This window comes from Salvelinus sp. IW2-2015, linkage group LG15 (assembly GCF_002910315.2).
Source record: "Salvelinus sp. IW2-2015 linkage group LG15, ASM291031v2, whole genome shotgun sequence".
Classification (NCBI taxonomy): Eukaryota; Metazoa; Chordata; class Actinopteri; order Salmoniformes; family Salmonidae; genus Salvelinus; species Salvelinus sp. IW2-2015.
Window position 1 is genome coordinate 4,313,495 of NC_036855.1, and position 20,560 is coordinate 4,334,054.

At 45.6% G+C, this 20,560-nt stretch overlaps 1 protein-coding gene across 3 annotated transcripts in view; it reads right to left on the minus strand.

Annotated features, from left to right (window-relative positions):
- LOC111973809 (semaphorin-6A-like) overlaps positions 1–20,560 on the minus strand; it is a 125,059-nt gene that overhangs the window by 19,071 nt on the left and 85,428 nt on the right. Inside the window, exons 7-19 of one of the 3 annotated variants that reach the window (XM_024001219.2) lie at positions 17,181–17,271; positions 15,811–15,930; positions 15,348–15,436; positions 14,188–14,405; positions 13,366–13,497; positions 12,317–12,472; positions 10,693–10,866; positions 9,195–9,335; positions 8,966–9,043; positions 7,492–7,550; positions 5,267–5,287; positions 5,032–5,073; positions 2,507–2,662 (exon numbers count right to left, since the gene is read on the minus strand). In XM_024001219.2, the coding sequence (XP_023856987.1) occupies positions 2,507–2,662; positions 5,032–5,073; positions 5,267–5,287; positions 7,492–7,550; positions 8,966–9,043; positions 9,195–9,335; positions 10,693–10,866; positions 12,317–12,472; positions 13,366–13,497; positions 14,188–14,405; positions 15,348–15,436; positions 15,811–15,930; positions 17,181–17,271 (1,477 nt within the window). The remainder of the gene's footprint in view (positions 1–2,506; positions 2,663–5,031; positions 5,074–5,266; positions 5,288–7,491; positions 7,551–8,965; positions 9,044–9,194; positions 9,336–10,692; positions 10,867–12,316; positions 12,473–13,365; positions 13,498–14,187; positions 14,406–15,347; positions 15,437–15,810; positions 15,931–17,180; positions 17,272–20,560) is intronic. The other 2 variants (XM_024001220.2, XM_024001222.2) reach the window with 2 other exon arrangements.

Below are 20,560 nucleotides of genomic sequence, written 5' to 3' on the forward strand. Positions count from 1 at the left end.
CTTATTACGAACAAAGGTGATTGCCCTACCGTAGGGCCCTACCCAACAAATGACAGCAATAGGCTAATGCTATTTTTTTACGACAGGCCTTTAATTTTAACCTTAAAATTACACTGAACACAAAATATAAACGTAACATGTAAAGTGTTCGGTCCCATGTTTTCATAAGAGGAAATCAAATATCTTCAAGAAAATGTTTCCATATACACAAAACAAGCATATCTCAAATGTTGTGCACAAATTTGTTTACAGTCCCTTTAGTGAACATTTCTCCTTTGCCAAGATTATCCTGACAGGTGTGGCATATCAAGAAGATGATTAACACAGCGTGATCCTTAGCTACTGCAGGCCTATGAAGGCAGTACGCACCAGCACTCCAACTGACTCCAACAGTTGAGCTTGAGGTGGGAAAGAATGTTTCAGCTCTACCAGAGTTACTCCTTTAATCTAACAATATAATCCTTATCTTTATCAAATATATTCTGATAGAAAATGTACGAATGAGCCTCCTTCTGTATGCCTATATCTGTATTGCAGTAGTAGCCTCTAAGAAATACATGTTGATGTCGGGAACATGGCTAGCTTGTCTCCTTTAATATATGCTTTAATATTCATGTCATACAGTGGATGACTAGGCCTATATGCATGCAATGCCCTGATGCATTCATTGCTCAGATCTCCGACAACTTAACAGTGAAGTGGACAAGTAAAAACCAATAGACTATGATGTTTGGAATATGCTACACATCGAAACACAATGAATAGGTTTCCTGTAATTTGTTCTAGTCAGTTTTTAAGGACACGTAACTGTGGATAATTTGGCCAATATGGCTTGTTTATTGATGGCGCTGGCAGTGCCCAGTTGGAGGTTTCTTTCTCTCCCTCTTTCTCTCGGGTCTGAACGGGTCTCTCGGATCCAAACCAACACGGGTCTGTATTGGTCTGTTTTCCACAGCCTGACTGTCCTCGGGTCCATTCGGAACGGTTCTCCGTTTAAAAATATATATATTTATTCATATCGCGAGTCGGGTGGAAAAGCCACGGATCCATTTTGGAATGGATCCAACTTTTTGGAGCCCTGAAGACCTCTAGGATAAGGACATAAGGAGATGAGTACTGCAGACAGTGGCGCTCAATTTGCCATGCAGGGACGCTTTAAGCTGCATGGAGGCAAAATGGTGCTTTAATACAATCAAAGCAGGGAAATAAATAGTCAAGCAAGAGTTGAAAACAAGCCATGCAAATACAGTCAATCACACAACCAAAACAGGCAATATTAGAGCTCACTTTAAACACAAAAAAGCAACATGAGCTGAAATTGAACTGATAATACTGAGACAAGCTGCAAAATTGTTGTTGAAAAGAAAAACACTGAGAAGCTTGGTTTGAATGTGAGCCCTTGTTGCTGTGAACTGGGTTGCCATGACGGTTGCCATGATGGACGGGGCCAGTCAGGTCCCAGGTAACAGCAACGAGGGTAGCAACACCACAGTGATGCTGTCTAAGCATGCTGTAGTCTCTGCCACCATTGTGTCTGTCTGGTCTGGCTACAGTTGTCTGGTTCCAGCTGCCAGAGAGGAAAGAGCGAGAGGAGAGCAACAGATAGCTCACTAAGATGCATCTAGACTGCATCCCCATTCTCCACCTTTCTCCCACATTAAACTTCCTAGCATAGATTTAGCAAAGCTAGAATTCCTTCCAGTCAATGTTTTCACCAATCCAATGCGTTTAAAATCCACAACGGGAAGTGCTCACTTCTGGAGAAGGGAATGGCAGAGAATTGGGACGCAGCCATAGAGTACCACCCAGGAGACTTCACACACTGCCACGCCCCAGAGAGAGATATGATGACTTCACCCTAACACACACACACACACACACAGAGCTGCACTCCTCGTTGGTGTGTGTGTGAGTGTGTAAGTGTGTGTGTGGGAGTGTGTGCGTATGTGTGTGCGAGCGTGTGTTCTATGGATGTCTACGGTCACCTCTAATCATCCTTATTGATTATCAATATCTACTCATGGCAGCCAGTCATCTAATAAGATGACTTCGGTAATGTACCAGGGAGACATTACATTTGATGTAATGGAACTTCTAATGGTTTATCTTTTATTACAGGACAGGGCATTGATCAGTGTAATCACAGCTGTGTTTTCTCTGGTTGTCTTTATGTGTCTGGGCTTAAAGTGACCTTGAGCCAGCTGGGATGTTAACACGGCAAAAAGGGCCGTCCATATCATGCTCCTGCACAAGATAAAGCTGGGGCCATCTTCTTGTGAAAATAAATACATTGCAATCTTAATTTTTTTTCTTCCTGAAGTGTAATGGTGTGTATATTACATCTTCTCAGGGACATTAAACTCTTTGTTTAATAAATCTCTCTACGGGGTGAGGCAATTTGTTCTCTCCTGACACTGTTACAGTTCTGGGCTGGTCAGCTGGAAGCAGACACGGTAAACTTCATCCCTGCCACAGGATAAATGGACTCTTCTATTCCAAGGCTTACCAGTGGCGTCCTGCTGGGTCTGAGAGGGCACCGCCATATAGGGGTCCCTCTTATCTGAGGGCATGGGGGGGTCCGCCTGCTCCACCATGCCGCCCCGACCCAGGGGTCCTCCTGCTTGGGGGTGGGCCGTGGTGGGGAATGGGAGGGTGGGATGGCCTGCCGGACACAACACAGGTTAACTCTCCTCACACTCTCTCTTACACACACATATACGCATGCACACAAACACACTCTTTCGGGGGACAGATGGGCTGTGCGAAGTTACAAAGCAGTGTGTGTGTCCCTTCCTGCCTTCCTGCCTCCCTGGTGAGGTGATCCTGGGCAGCTCATTACTGGGCCCTGTATCTCCAGAGAGCTGTGACTTGAGAGAGAAAAAGAGAGAGAGAGAGAAAGAGAAAGAGAAAGAGAAAGAGAAAGAGAGAGAGAGAAAGAGAGAGAAAGAGAGAGAGAGAGAGAGAGAGAGAGAGAGAGAGAGAGAGAGAGAGAGAGAGAGAGAGAGAGAGAGAGAGAGAGAGAGAGAGAGAGAGAGAGAGAGAGAGAGAGAGAGAGAGAGAGAGAGAGAGAGAGAGAGAGAGAGAGAGAGAGAGAAAGAGAGAGAGAGAGAGAGAGAGAGAGAGAGAGAGAGAGAGAGAGAGAGAGAGAGAGAGAGAGAGAGAGAGAGAGAGAGAGAGAATGTGGCTCAGGAGAGGTGAACCTCTCCTGTTCTCACTTACATGTCACGCTGCCGCTGGCTCAGACTAAAAAGCCTCTCACAAAATCACCTCAGGGAGGCTTACCTTTGATATGAAGAGCAAGAAAAAGTCCTCATCCCTCCCTAACAAACCTGTCTTCTGTTTTTGTTCTCTGCTCTCCTCTACCCGCTACATTTCAATGTCAATCCATCAGCTATATTTAGCAGAGTGCTTTGAAAAAGCCCAACAACATGACCAAATTAATCATGAGGGGTAATTAAGATATTAATGTCCTTTAACCTAAATTGCCCTACCGATTACACTCATCAATGACACTGCACTGCTGGCCACAGTTACAGCTGGACTAAAACAAAACTAGTCCATACCATACTCTGTTATTTTTCTATGTTGTATCAATATCCAAATTCATTCTCCTTCACTTGGTTCCAGCCTGTATCTTTTTGTGGCTCCTCTATGAAGAATATCCAAATAAATCCCATTATCAGTGTCCATCCTCACGTCTCTCCTGTTTAGAGCAATAACTTGAGTCTCCTTTCAGGCGACCAGCAGCCATACTGTAATCAACAGCTCGTATGTTAATCAGGCCAGCTCCCAGTAAACCATTTTAACACGCTTTCCCATGAGGGGGTGATGGTTGCTGAGAGGCTGGTGGTGGGGGTAGGGAGAGGAAGGGAGGTGGTAGGGGGCTGGGATTGTTGCCGTTTGTCTACCATGCACAACAGCCCCCAAGCCTCCGCGTGGCAATCATTAAAATGATTTATTTAACAATGCACCGTGGGCTGAGAGATTAGTGTGACAGGACTATTTTATAATTCATTTTCTTCGGCCACGGGAAGTGCAATTCAGTCAGATGACACACATACAGAGGCAAAGTACCAGCTCCTTGGAAAAGAAATTCCTAAACTGCCAACTTGTGCAGATTCCTTTTTAAAAAAGTTGAACAGAGGAGGGCTTGTCTGGGGGGAAAGAAAGGGCATTCGTCTTCAGCACTGTATCAACAGTCTGTGTCTGAAACGCTTGGGTTTGACTGCCTCAAATACACAGCCATACCTACAGGGAGAAACAAACACTCACAACTGCAGGGCTGCATTTAAAAACAAACGCTTTGTATTTCACCTGAAATCTGACAGGAACAAATGGGGGAACACAGTAGGGTGAAAAGGGAATATATCTGGAATGTTATCACCCCCCAAAAATTGCTATTCTTGTCATTCCATATGGGAGTGTGAATGCTTGGTCTTGTATAGATGAAGTGTGACGTGCTATGGAGGACTGTGACATCGTTGCAGGCTAATCAAGAGTGTTTATCATTCTTCTTCATAAGCCTGGAGGGAAAATTGTTTAATCAACCAGCACCAAGAATCGAGCATAAACACATTCAATAGATGTAAGTGTGGAATTGAATTGTGCTGTCTGTCTGCATGTGTATGCGTGAGTATGCTTGCTGTAAGCTAGTGGTACCGTGCAGCAGTGCTGTGGGTTTGTATGGAAAATGTTGGAGCTTCTAGAGCAGTGAGCTTGTGTTTAGCCTCTGTCAACAACCTCCATCATTTTCATGCACCTTGATGAGTCTGGTGAACCACAGTGAACCATGGAGGCCTTTTCTATTAACAACAAGATCCATCCAATTAGGGAAACAAAGGTTAGGACAAATCAATGCTATTGCATCGCAGTCTAGAGGTCCTTCACAGCAGAGCAGAACAGGGCAGGAGGAGGGGTGGAGGGGAGGGAAGCTCTGGACTCGGAACACTGAGGAGTGGATTAGGAAAGGTTCTAGATGCTAGAGAATTACACTATACATGACAAACTGGGGGGAAACAAAAGTAAACTGACCATGGCGAGGCCTTTCATGACTGTGAGGACTGGACTGAACGTCTACAGCAAGAAAAGGAACGAAAAAAATAAAGAAAATGAAACATTTCAATTAAAGCTCAGCTCGTTTGGCTTCTCGTGAAATAGTGGGCGGGGTTTCATTATGATGAGAGCAAAGAATTGATTGAACGGAAGAGCTGAAAATAAATACGTGTGAGGGGAGGTATCATCTCGTTACCTCAGGTTTGGTACTTACCGTTTAGGGCCACGAACGCATCTAAAAAATCAAAGGAAAAATGTGTTAATTCGTTTTTTTCAAAGAGCAAAAGCAGAAAAATACATTGGCATGATCTAAACCATCTCTTCAAAAGGCGCATTCACAATGCACTATAGCCAAGGGCTGAAGGACATTTTTGCCCTGGGCTAAGCGAATGTTCACCTTAGCCCAGGGCTAGCTGGCTCTGCTCAGGAGCAGGGTTAGCATCAACTTTTCAGGGTTAGCCCCAGAAACATTGTGCCAAAATAGCCAGTGTGAATCAGGGTCAAGAACAACGCCTAGAATGCTCACTGTCCAATCACAAAAGCTGCACTGTCACTTAATTTACAAATGCTTGTGATGGCTGTAATGCAGTAAATTAAYATTCGACAATGGGTTGGTTAAAACAAGCATTATGATTGGTTGAGACGTGTTCTAAGCAATACAAAAAAAACGATGTTTTGCACGGGTAAGCCTATGAAGCAAAAATGGGCATCTTGTTTTCTGTTCCATCTGAGAAATCCCTACTCATCCAGTGCCCCATCAGCCCAGCCAGCCAATTTTTTGTTTTAGTTTTTTACCCCTTTTTTGTGATATCCAATTGGAAGTTACGGTCTTGTTCCCTCGCTGGAACTCTCATACGGACTCGGGAGAGGCGAATGTCGAGAGCCATGCATCCTCCGAAACACGGCCCTGCCAAGTTGCACTGCTTCTTGACACACTGCTCGCTTAACCCGGAAACCAGCCGCACCAATGTGTCGAAGGAAACACCGTCCAGCTGGCAACCGAAAGTCAGCTTGCAGGTGCCCGGCCCGCCACAAGGAGTCGCTAGAGCGCGATGAGACAAGGAAATCCCGGCCGGCCAAACCCTCCCCTAACCCAAACGATGCTGGGCCAATTGTGCACCGCCTCATGGGTCTCCTGGTCACGGCTGGCTGTGGCACAGCCTGGGATCAAACCCGGGGCTGTAGTGAAGCCTCAAGCACTGCGATGCAATGCCCAGACTGCTGCTCCACTCTGGAGGCCCCAGACAGCCAATTCATTAACTTGATCTCCACTGTAAAAAGCATGTAGACATTGTTTCCCCTTGCTTCTAGCCTAACATTTGGTTTGCAACAACGGGGGTTTGTACAAACGTTTCTGTCTGTCTCAACATCTCCACTGTCCTATTAAGAATTAACGTGTCAGGACATCTTTTCTCAGCCAGTCAAAATCATGAATAAGATAATTTTTTACAAAGAAAGGTAAATAGAAAAACAGGTAAAACCAACGCAAATGGCGCTACTTTTCTGTTATTCTAGTTGCGCGGTTTGTTGTGACTGTGTTAGCCTTAGTTGGCTAGCTAACCCGTTGTAGAAAAGCAACTGTACACTCGAGTTAATTACAAAACGTTTTTAGCACGGCTGTGTTTTCATAGCTTTTCCATTGAATATTAATTGGATATATCCATGATAATAATACTGTTGCATGATTTCGCCTGGATCAGAAAAGTTGACGCAGCATTCTCTGTACAGATCGAATTTCAAAAGTGCAACATTGTTTCCGAGGTTAGACAGGCAGACAGCAAGGTTTATACAAACCATCACTGTTGGAAATCAAATGCTAGGCTATAAGCAAAATAGTCCAGGGCTAAGAACAATGCAATGTGAAAAGGCCTAAATAATTGAGAATCGATTGCATGTTCAATATTTATCGACATTCTCATCTATTCTGGTCTATGGTTCTTCTTTAAAGGATATTCTCATCTATTCTGGTCTATTGTGTTTCTCTAAAGAAATGTGAACTGTCTATTCTGGTCTATTGTGTTTCTCTAAAGGAATGTGAACTGTCTATTCTGGTCTATGGTATTTCTCTAAAGGAATGTGAACTGTCTATTCTGGTCTATGGTATTTCTCTAAAGGAATGTGAACTGTCTATTCTGGTCTATTGTGTTTCTCTAAAGGAATGTGAACAGGCTTTCCATTCTTGTTTTCTTCTGATTCATTGGTATTCCCCTAATCGGTATTAACCACAAAGCAACACAGAGCTATGTACTCTAGTCTATACAGAGTGGTTGTGGACTCTTTAGGGGAGTATGGGCTGTGTGTGTGTGTGCGTGTGTATGTGCGTGTGTGTGTACAATGTTTGTGTGTGCTGTATTGTATGGTGGGGTGAGAGACACGTCCCTGTCCTGCAGGACAGAGGCACATTGAGCCCAGATCAACAGAGGGAAGAGGCCTGCTTACTTTGGCAGTCTCCCAGTCCATCTGTGTTGCCATGCTCCACGTCCTGCTCGAAGGCCGATCTGCATAATGAACAGAGACATCATAGTGAATGACTGGACTCACACAGGACTCACACGGGCCTGGACAGATCAGAACTCACACAGGCTTGGACAGATCAGAACTCACACAGGCCTGGACAGATAAGGATGAGCACAGGCCTGGACAGATCAGGCACCACAGGACCAGCCAGGAGGACAACCCTACTGTCTGCCTTCACTATCGATATGGGTCCACGGTCCAATCACACGCATCAGGGCCAGGGACCAGGCCAATGCAGCGGAAGGAAGGTGGACACTATTTTCTCCCAGCAGCCCACACCCAACTTTCCTGAAGGACCACCAACCATGCAGTGAAACAGAGCGGCCAACTGTCAGGGAGATTACAGTCAAGGATGACAGCCTCTGCTGCCTGGACCACTGCTTACAATCAGAGCATGGATCTACACAGCCTGGTTTACCAGGCTTCAAATCAGAAGTAGAGTATTGATTCAGTCATTGAAATGCAGTAAGAGGAATCACACATGCTATGTAGTGGAGGGTGGTGCAAGATGTCACCTGGTAATAAACAGCAGACCCACATCATATATAAGTTGGTCAGAGGAGAGGGAGAGGGAGAGGGAGACTCTCTAGGGTCTGTTTTCTCCTCCCCACTCAGACCACTCCCMGACAATTCTTGCTCTTTGCTAGGGAAGCTATATTAGTTTATTTTTGACCATTTTAATTGAAAACAGGTACTTAATTGTTAAAAAATGATTTGATATTGAGATACAAATGGCTGCATTGGGCCTTTAAACACTGAGACACGTCCGGCCAAATGCTTTCAATCGCTCGCCACAGAACCTACAGATCATAGCGCTCTAATCCTCACTCACTCACTTAGAAATATTGTACAGTAAAACTGAGGTCATCTAACCTCCTAATGCCTCTGTCTACTCAATTTCCAAAGTGGAAACTCAATCAGAACAGTCGAGAGGCCAGGGCTTTAGAAATTATAATAGGATATAGTATTGTAGCATGCGAGACCAATCATTTGGCTGGGATCAAATTAATTTAACATCAAAAGCTGTTCCTTTTATTATGACTTCATCTCTTAAATGGGTTTCTCCCACCGAAACTCCATATGCTGTTTTTTTCAAAACACATCTCGTTCTGCTTCATAAATATAGCCACAAATGACGGTGACTGCCAAGTCCCCCTCCTCCCAAGCCCCAGCCCCAGGGCAAATATCCCTTTCCTTCCATCAGCCTTTTCAATGGCCCTTTCAGTTGGAAGAAAATACAGAGCACCACAAAAATGTGACTAATCATAGAAACTAAAAATGTATACAGTAGCTAGATTGACGTCATTGGGGACACCAGTCATCGTACGGCACAAATGATGTTATGATTACCGTACGTGAAATAGATAGTATGATAGTGGAGTGAGCAGTAACTTACTTTGGGTCGAGCACCACCTGTCTGCACGCTCCCTCGGACACCCAGCCGCAGTAGGGATCCCTGGAGGCAATACACGATCTGGAGGAAACGCACACAGCACTCTCATCACAACGTGTATCTTCATAGCGTTTTATTTTCCTGAAGACTGATTGGTTAGGACATTACAAACGCACAAATAAAGTCCTGACTAAGAGAATGGATGGATGGAGGGTTTAATTTCTAAACCTACTTTTTGCATTTGCCATGTTTCTCACAGCGAGAAAGTGGCACCTTGACTACACAGGAGGAAAAGGCCACAAACAGAGAGTGTCCCTGGCTGTCCATCTGCATGCTGACGATCCGCTTGTCGTCCACACCGTCGATGCTGCACCTGGATTTGGGGCAGGGCAGACAGACAGCAGGAGTTGTCAGCACTAACAGAACACTTCAAACAGCCCCAGTCTCTCTCTGTTGATAGGCGCTCAAAGCCCCACCATAGCATCTTTGTCTGCAGGGCATAAGAGAGAGTCCACGCTAATCCCACCGTGCAGAGCATCCATCTACCCTAGAGGAGGGATTTATCTCCAGCCCGGGCATTACAGCCCTCAATTAGGGCTTACAGTCCATCTACACTATGTAATGCGCAGTGGCCAAACCCAGATCCTGATCCCACCCAGCAAAGTCACCTACGCTATCCGCTCCGGCCAGATGGCTGAGGGCCAGAGGCTGCTCTGCCCATGCCAGGAAGAAAAGGTGGGGGGGGGCTTGTCGTTCACCCCACACACACCCATGTCACATGATGCTACGTCGTTGGATAACAAACACAAACGCCTGTCACCTTGAAAGCCCTGCCTGTCATTCCCTTCTCATTGACTCTACYCTATCATCATGCCTCTCATCTATTTGCTTTGGCAAGGCCCAGGCACATTTTCCCCTCATTTACTTCCTTTCCAAATATTCCAAAAGCCCCTTTATAATGTATTAGGAAGAGATCTCAGGCTGGATTGAATGACTAGCAGTCCCTCTCTGTTTCCTTTAATCGTCCTGCATTTGTAAGAGTAGAGTTGTGTGGTCTGAGCCCCTGTTACTGAAGATCCGGGACCGGCCTCTTTAATTTAGTAGCTGTGGTCAGTGCAGAGTGTAACCTGATCAAACTCTTTAAATGATAGAGTAGCCATCTGGTGGGCTGGTGTAGTGGTGCTGGTGTAGTGGTGCTGGTGTAGTGGGGCTGGGGTAGTGGGGCTGGTTGTAGTGCGGCTGGTAGATAGTGGGCGATGGGTAGTGGGGCTTGGTGTCAGGGGGCTGGGTGTAGGTGGGCTGGTGTAGGGGGGCTGGTGTAGGAGGGGCGTGTGCGCTGTAGTGGTGCTCGGTTAGTCTGTGGTGTGTGGTGGTAGTGTGGGGGCTAGTCTCTGGTGTGGCGTAGTAAGGGGGCTGGTGTAGTGGTGCTGTGTAGTGGGACGTTGGTGTAGTGTGGCTGGGGTAGTGGTGCTGGGTAGTGGTGCTAGGCTTGTAGCGTGGTGCTGGTGTAGTGGGGCTGGTGTAGTGGTGCTGGTGTAGTGGTGCTGGTGTAGTGGTGCTGGTGTAGTGGTGCTGGTGTAGTGGTGCTGGTGTAGTGGTGCTGGGGTGGGGGTGCTGGGTTAGTGGTGCTGGGTTAGTGGTGCTGTGGTGCTGGGTTAGTGGTGCTGGGATAGTGGTGCTGGGTAAGTGGTGCTGTGGTGGGTAGCGTGTCTAGCTTATGGAATACATACTTCTCTGGGTTATACACGTTGAGCTCCTCAAGGAAGAGACTGTCATTCAGGAAACCACTGTTCATCTTGGCCAGGAATTTAAGAATGATCCCCTTCTCCGATCCCAGGAAAACAACGGTGTGATTCCGATAGGGTCCCGCTGCATTGTCTACAGCGATCCGGGTCAGCCGGTATCTAGAACATATATGGAACACCGGGAAGAACACGTTTATGGATTTATACCTAATTTCTTAATTTTAAGACGGAACTCCACTGTGTGTTATCTAGTATTATAAACTGGGTGGTTCGAGCCCTGAAAGCTGATTGGCTGACAGCCATGGTATATCATACCGTATACCACGGGTATGACAAAACATTTATTTTCTACTGCTCTAATGACGTTGTTAACCAATTTATAATAGCAATAAGGCTCCTAGGGGGTTTGTGGTATATGGCCAATATACCATGGCTAAGGACTGTATCCAGCCACTCTGCGTTGCGCCGTGCTTATGAACAGCCCTTAGCTGTGGTATATTGGCCATATACCACACCCCCTCGGGCCTTATTGCTTAAGTATCTCCAATTAGATTTGTACCATGGAGCTCCTACTGTTATCAAAACCATGTATAATCTGCAGATCCGTATGCAAATACATTTGCATGGCTATTAATTCAGTGAGATGGAAAGGATTAAAAACAAATATATTACAAATATATTACAAATATATTACAAATATATTACAAATATATTACAAATATATTACAAATATATTTTTCAGCAATTTAGTGGACCACACATCCTTTTCCATTCTGCCATTGAAAGACTAGATCTCTTCACACAAGGTCATGAGATATAAAACATGTGTATGCCTTCGCTGGAATGAAAGCGGCGACTTAATCGTTTACATTATCTGAGTAAATGCTCACATCACAATCAAATCAGTAAGATAAGGCCTTCTTCTCTCCCACTCAGACTGTCTGGTTTGAAATGACATTGAATGTCTGTATTCACTAAGCCCATGGTTTTGCACCATCAACAATAACAGTAATCTCAAGTATTACAGTATGTCGATGATTCTGTCCCGTTAAGAATAACAACAACCTCAAGGACAATGTCCAGAATAATAGAAAATCTCAAGTGGGATATCCTTGAATCCAGTCTACCTCCATACAGAGTGTGCCTGGCTAGCCACTAGAACATATAATGGAATAGGTTTTCATAGTTGATAGGATTTTGATAGTCCAATTTGTAACAAAAGCTAAAATTCTATAATGTCCCTTTGGGGTATATATGAGATAAGGTCCTGTTACAGATTCAGTTTGCGGCTGACTTCCTGTGTTAGAGTCGTACTACACACCGAGGCTGTGACATAGATAATAAAACCACCTTCCACCATATGGCCTTATAAAAGTAACTGCTTTTGATGTATATAACCCTTTTAACAACATGTAACGTAACACTTTGCTATGTGCCATGACATTTGCATAAAAATTGTAACTATGATTTATGTATATAATGATACCACTGGTAATTACAAATATAGTAATGCATAATGCACGTATAACCTTGATAAACACCACCTATAACCCAGACCTAGCTAGCGCGCTAACTAGAGTAGCATCCTAGCTATTGAGGCTATACTCACCGCACCATGGTCTTGAGAAACCAGGGCCTGTTAGTGATAGAGGGCACAGCTTCATCCATGAGAGGGTGCTGCTTGATGAAGTTCAGGGTGTCGTCAGGGAACTCGTTGGACACCTTGTACTTCTCTAAGGACGGCGTGCCAGCACAACAGCCGGGCCTGAAGTGGATGAAAGTATCAGGGAATCAAACAGTGGGAGTCAGAGAGCAGCCATTTGATCTCTTTACAAGGACAGAGTAGCAGAGGAGAAGGCCCTGTAAAAGTGAAGCTGCCTTTGATAGGAGATTCGTTCGAAGACATCTCACCTCTTGATAGCTTTATTGAAAAGGTTTTGCTGCACTATTACGGTAGAGCGGTACCTTTCTTTTCTTAATGGATAACTTGGGTGGATTCTGTGGCCTGGCATGGAAACCAGCCCTGATTCGATTCTTTTCCATGATAAGACATTGCACAATGTAATAAGGTCTACAGTACATGAAAAGCAACAGAGACGGATCAGAGACAAAGACACAYCACATGTATACTGCTGCAGAAGAGGGTGGGGGATAAGAACCTGGGCAACGTGGTGAAAACTCCCTTCTGTTTGTCTGCTGATAACGTCGACAGAAAATAAATTGAATAAACGAGACGTAGATTTCAGATCACATTAACACCTGACCTTGTTTCACACAAACACATAATATTATGCTAATCACCAGGGGTGGTATCCTGTTGCGCTCCACATTATCGCCAGCCATATGGGGAGAGACACCAATTACAGTACCATCCCCCTCCACAGATCACGGTTTTTAAACGTACGTTTCACAAGAGAAAAGGAGCTGCTCTCTGCCGGGTAATTAGGAACGCAGAGATGGAGATTGATCAGGCTGGTGCATTTGTAGAAGTAGGCAGCCATCTGGAAAATGATCTCATGCTTCATTTGCTGATATCGAACTTCTTTCATGCTGCCGGTGTGTGTGTGTGTGTGTGTGTGTGTGTGTGTGTGTGTGTGTGTGTGTGTGTGTGTGTGTGTGTGTGTGTGTGTGGTGTGTGTGTGTGTGGGGGGGGCATACCTTGGTTTTGGAACCTTCTCCTCAGGAACAGGTGTCCAGGTGGAATCCGGGGACCTCTGCTCTTTAAAACGTCCCGTGAACGCATTGGCCACATCAGCCATGTCATAGGCGCAGACGGCCGACCCAGGAATGCTGTAGAAACATCACCCCCCACAAAAAAAGAACTTTTCTCAGTCCAATTGATATGATTCCACTGTGTGCAAACTGTGCATAGCATAGCTCTGAATCACTTGTCTATTTCCTGGATGTTTCTAAAGGGGCATTTCAGCTGCCTTGGCATTGAGAGACATCATGTACAAGGGCAGGATTGTGACGGTTACAGAGGCCCAGACTGTAAATCTCAGTAATCAGCCAGCGTTGGCTATGTTCAGCGCGAGAGGAACGCCATGCTGCCAAAGCACTTGGTTAAATTAATAGCTAATAAATTCAGAATGCTACCTCCAGTCAAAATGTGTTCCCTCTCATTTCACTCACTAACTGCAATTCATGCCCGGATCAAATTCGCTTATAGGAATTCCAAGCCGCTTCATTGACTTTTAATGCCCATTAACCATGCTCAATTGCATTGTCACAAGCAATTGTCTTATTGCCTAAGAAACGCCATAAAATGGGATTTACAATATGTAGCAGTACTACAGCTCCTTTATAATTTATATTTAGATAAAAACTCCCTGCTTAAATGGTTCTCCATTCTCAATATGCATTATGCAGGAATAACATTATGCACCTGACAAAAGTGCCAAAACTATTGTGACAGTGAATTACGCGCTGCGGTACCCTGGGAAATTGATTTCCTTCTGTGTGGCCGCCGGACAATCGTACCTGTTGTGAGGTGTGGAGAAGGTTGCCATGACGACGTCGCGGCCGTTGATGTGGATGACGTCGGTGACGGCCTGCAGGATGTTGAAGTAGAAGTGGGAGTCTCCCGGGATGGAGCAGTTGAGACGGGTCTTCAGGAAGGACGTCCACTGTTTCTCCAGAACTCTCTGGGAGCCGCCCTTGTCATTCTTACACACCCTGGCCACCCGGGGGAACACCACCTGGACAACACGTACACGTACACGTACACACACACTTAGTGGGTGTTTCCAGAAACACACCTGTTGTCTGGCTGGTTTCCTTATGCGCCAAACCAGCACACTCACAGAAGGTAAAGCTTATTATTATTAGGTCTCTGTAACTAAGCAGGTCTCGCAGACCAGAGCCATGGTCTTAAAAATATTCACCATGCATAAATATACAACAGCCCACATTATTAATGACTGTGGAACTTATTATGTTTCAGATTGTCAAATAAATCAATCAGGGAGTACCATTCCTCTACCCCACATCACCCACCAAACCATACGTCACACCACTCTGCATTCTTTCTTATATAGTGATATTCCTCTCAAAATAACCACAGAATTTCACTTTGTATTCATGTGCAGTATAACACGTCAGACGGAATTGGGTGTAAATATGTTTTCCCCGGCTCCCACGTTTATTCTTAATAATATAATGTTTATGTAATTCATTTCCATGTCGTATTTTCCTTATAGGATACAATTAAACCTTCTCTATGCAAACTGAAATGAAAGGATGAATCAAAACGTCTTATATCCCTTTGGTCTAAAACCTTGAATGAAGAATCAGCTCATTGTCCTTTCCTCCCATTCCTGTCTATCTCATTTTGGAGAAAAACTTCAAAATCCTTTGAGGAAACAGCCAGAGTAAGCAACAGGTTAACCAGTAGCACGCAGTGCGAGTCAGAGAATATATTTAGACTTCAAAATGGCTTTCCAGGCATCACTGACATGCATTTTCAACTATTTTTAGGCCTACATCCTGCAAATGTTTTTCTATATCGAAAAGGTTTCACCATTTTGGTCATACTGACCGCCTTTACAGATACTTGATACACCCACTTCCTGTTTACTTCACAAAGCACATCCTGTCTCTCCTGTTCAGGAGGATGTAGCCCTCAGCCCCAGTCAGCTTACCTTTCCCATTGTGTTGTACTCCATTCCAATTTCGCGATAGAAGAAGTAGATGAAGTCACCGTAGTTAACTGCCTGTACGAAATACGGCTCTGAAAAACAAAAAGCAGACATATCATCACAAAACAGATCAACACCCATTTTACATCCAATATCTGAAGTAACAATCACAGTATACAGTGAGGCCCAGCCCAAGCACGGCACTGGAAGTAGCTCAATCCATCATCTCTATTAAGGGGTTATTTACATGTGGGGGATGAGGGATCTATTCATTCAGCTTTGACAACCTGGTCATGTTGTCATTCTTAGAGGAAGCCAATTGACTTAGTACATAACTGCTATGGGACTGGTTATGAGAGTGACAGCATCAACTCTGATTTGTTTTCCAACCCGTCACTCATTGTGATGAGTCTGTGTCTCTACGTCTTTCAACCATCAGGCCTTTGTATCCGATGACTCTCCTCACCTTTGAGACACTTGGAGTCGTGTTTGACAGTGCGCAAAGTTGGGCTGTCTCCAAGGCTACGATAAATGACTGCATCAATCGCTAGGAAATCTGTTACTGTTGCGGAGTAGAGCTTTCCATCTGGAGAGAGAAGAGAGAGGGATAAGGGATAAGAAGTCAGCCACTGTACCAGTCATGGGCAGAACAAACACAAACATGACAAGAGGAATGGCTACGCACAAAAACTATCCTCATTTAACACACACACACAACACGACACACAACACACCAACACACAACACACCACCACACCAACACACACGCACACACACGCACACACACGCACGCACACACACGCACACACACGCACCTCAATGCAAACAGTATCCGCAATGAGAATGACCTCAGCCCCTCAGCTTCAATTGGATGGCTGCATTGGAAACTTTAACTACATAATTGAAAGGATAGCAAAGAACCCTCTTGATTACTCAGAGATTCCCATTCCAATTCCGCTGCTACAAATTAACTGGTCATCTAAAGGCATTTACTCTGCGTTGGCTTTACACAGAGAAACTCACATCCCATAAATCAGTTCACACTGAATATCAGTAAGAGTGAATCACTATAACAGCTCCTCAGCTGGAGGAGCTGTAACCCACGAACGGAAAGCTGACTCATTCGGGGTTTCGTCTTTTTTATTGATTTTTAATCCCCAGATTCGGGAGAATATTCCAGTTTTTTTTGGGGGGGGGGGGGGTGTAAAACCACAATAGCTTCATGTGTTTCCAAGCTGCCCACAAACTTACATCTGCCAAGTAGCAGATTCCTCCCAGAAACACAGAACAAATTGGCCCAGAGTTCAACAATTTGTTCAACAACATGTAACAGACTGCTCCTTATTCCTGACCTACTGCTAGTGTATTGCTATTAAAATAGGCCACAGAGTATTAAATTCACCCTAGTGTTCCTAATGCAACCTTACGCTCAAAAAGAGAAAGACTTTCCTATCCAGCTAATGTTTAATGACTATGACTAAAGGAAAAGGCTAATCTTTTGAAGTGATATGCCTTGTAATGACATGATTACTGAGAGATACAGTGGAATTTAAAATGATCTTGACATATCATTCATACAACTAGTTTAATGTCCTTGGGTGAATATGATAAGGTTAACTGTAATTTCCCAGAGGGGGATATTGTCTTAGACACACAGTACTGCTGTACATAAAATAGACACTGTACATTAAACACTTAAAGTAATGCATACCTTTCACTCATGTTGATGTGGTAATACTAAGATTCTTTAGGTTACTTCTTTAGACTAAAAAGGGTAACCTATATTTTCCCAGACCACATCCACATTCCAGTAATACATTAGTTAAGGTCTCTCACCAGCAAACAGGGCGACGTTGGAGTGCTTGGCATCATATGGGCACCGCGCCATCCCACTGATGTCCTCCCCTACAGCATCCATGGTGTCCATCTACAGTGGAGAAAGAAAAAAGGTCAGAGGAAAATCCACCCAAAAGCTACCAGTCACCCCATCCCAACCCAACCCCACCCCATCCCAGACCCACCCCACCCCATCCCACAACCCATTGAAATCCCAACCCAACCCATTGAAATCCCAACCACCCATGCAAATCCCAACCCATAATCACCAATCCATTTGATTCACCATTGAAATCCCAAACCAAACCCTAACCACCATCACTCCACATCCCAATACCCCCACCCCATCCCACACCCACACCCTGAATGCCACCCATCCGAAACCACCCACAAATCCAACCAATATTACATCCCAACCCATTGAAAAACCAACCCATTGAAATCCCAAACCAATCCATTGAAATCCCAACCCAACCCATTGAAATCCCAACCCAAACCATTGAAATCCCAACCCAAACCATTGAAATCCCAACCCAAGCCTATCCTCATTGGAAATAAAGCATCTTCCATGGAACCATATTTAACACAACAGTGGAGTGGTAGTGGCTGAGGATCATATCCGGGTGAAAGGTCAGTTACCTCCCCCATGGGTGCCGTGTCATCCCCAGTGGGCACGACTACAGTCTTTCATACGAAGCTCGGGCTGAGGTCAAGACCACTGGGCTGGGGTCAAGATCACTGGGCTGAGGTCAAGACCACTGGGCTGAGGTCAGGGACACTGGGCTGAGGTCAAGGACACTGGGCTGAGGTCAGGGACACTGGGCTGAGGTCAAGGACACTGGGCTGAGGTCAAGGTCACTGGGCTGAGGTCAAGGWCACTGGGCTGAGGTCAAGATCACTGGGCTGGGGTCAAGGACACTGGGCTGAGGTCAAGGACACTGGGCTGAGGTCAAGATCACTGTACGCTAACAGAGTTACATAGAGGCGTTGTCTCTCTCACAAAGACTGCAGTTTTCTAAGAAAGGTGACGCGCTTACACAGCACTTTTTGGTCTCTAAAGAGGCCATTTTGTTTTCTATTCCTGTTTCTGTGGAAACACCTATCATCTGCCCACTAAAACACCTATCATCTGCCCACTCTCACTGAGTGCTGAGAGGGCTGCCAGAGAAATAGTTAAAGCTGATTTGGCAGTGAAAATTACTTTTGACCTTACATTACGACAACCAACACCAGCATTGGATTTTTCTCTCAGCTATCAAGATATGAATAATTGTATAAACAGAGGCCCTTTTAAAAGATACACCTTTTCGAGACAGGGAAAGTTGTTCTATTACTAATATGACGTCACTAGTCTGAGGGCACTAATTTCAACTGTTTCACTGTGGTTGTTGAGGCACTATGCTATCCCTGTGGTTGTTGAGGCACTATGCTATGACTGTGGGGGTTGAGGCACTATGCTATCCCTGTGGCTAATATCTCACCCACATCCACAGTGATAGGCGCATTAATGCCCTCAACCCCCACAGCGATAGCTATGCTCCATCATACACCCACTACGCCGCATTAGCTATTAAGCAACCGCTGTGCAACCCACCTACTAGCTCCATCCCATGCTACCCCCTCTGTGTAAGCATTAGTGCCTCCTACTCGCGCTCGACTGATGCATTAGTGCGATCAAATATCCGAGTGATAGTGCTTGCCCTAGGTGCTCCCACAGCTGGCCCTCTCTGCTACTCGATGCCGAACTCAGAGACGGTGTGCTGCAATCCACGCATATCAAGTCGCATAGCAATAGCTGACACGGACGACAGGTCGTTCTCAACCTCCCACCCTCAGTAACAGACTAGGCGGTGATGATCTCGTCTCAACGCCCCCACTACGTCATTGTCACACCCACAGCTGATATGACAATCGGTGTTTCTCTCAACCTCACTCTCAACACACACCCCACAGCATAGACTCGCTCGCTCCTCACCCTCAACCGCCCACCAGTGATCAGTACAGTATGTTGTGATCTAAACACCTCCACACAGGCGATAGCCATATGTGCCTCAAACCCGCACAAGTCAATATAGACTTCACATACCGACTTCGCACCTCACACTCGCAGGCTCAACCCACCCACAGTGATAGCATAGTGGCTTCCCATGTGCTAGGAACTCCCACTCGTGTAGCTACTGCCTCAAACGATCCTCGCACGTGATAAGCAAGGTAGCCTGCCTCAACCCCACAACGTGATCACGCCTATGCCTATCCCACCCCACAGTTCACTAGCATAGTGTGCCCTCAACGCCACCACAGGGAATAGCAATAAGTGCGCTTATCTCCCCCCCTTCTCATCCGACGCTCAGGTGCCTTTACACAACTACCAGTCCTAGCATATAGTGCGCTCAACCCCACGTGACTAGACACTCGTGGTCCTAAGCAGCAACGCGCATCCAGTTCCGATAGCGCTATACGCCTCACAATTCTATCATCACACGAAGTAAACGCGTGGCTCTCGCTGTGCGACACATCTAACAGTGTATTCGGACAACTTACGCTCTTGCTCCTCACCCACCACCACGTTCGATGCGCTCGGAGAGCCTATCACCCACCCACCACGTGATAGTCAACTTAAGCTTGCCTCAACACCCACCGTCAATAGCACTAACCGGCGCCTCCAAATCAGAGGTGATACAGATAGACCTCGGCACGCACACGTCATAGCATCTCGACATCAACAACCACGCGGGCTGACTATCAGCACACCCACACGCTCAACGTGTGATTAATTGCGTGCACTACCGTACGAGTGACGCTCTCTTAGTACCTCCGCCTACGTGTAACCACCTCTTCCCTGTCTCCTCGCAATAAGGTGATATACTCTCTCAACCACATGCCGGCCTCGCTTTCTTCTTCACAAATTCATTCATATCTTGTGCATATAGGGCACTGAGAAGAAAATCCAATGGCTGCGTGATTTGGTTTTCGTTAATGTAATGGTCAAACAGTAATTTCTCACTGCCACACATCGCAGTGTTTAACTATTTCTCTGGGCTCCTCCAGCGACTCGCAGTGGACTGAGTAGGGCGATGATTAGGTGTTTTAGGTGGGCAGATGGATAGGTGTTCCAACAGACACGGAACAAATGCATTAAATCGGCTCTGATATAGACACATCGCTCTGCTGTTCGCGCTACACCTTATGCTACTAGATACAACTGCTTTTGAGAGAAGCCAACACCTCTACCTGTACAAACTCTGTTCGCGCTACGCTAGCATCTTGACTCACCCTCTCTCATAGACATAGACTCGTACGTCATATAGACCCCGCCTGAGTGAAAGTCGGTGTGCTCCAAGTGACCCGTTGACTCAGCGCCAGTGACTTCTACTCCCTGC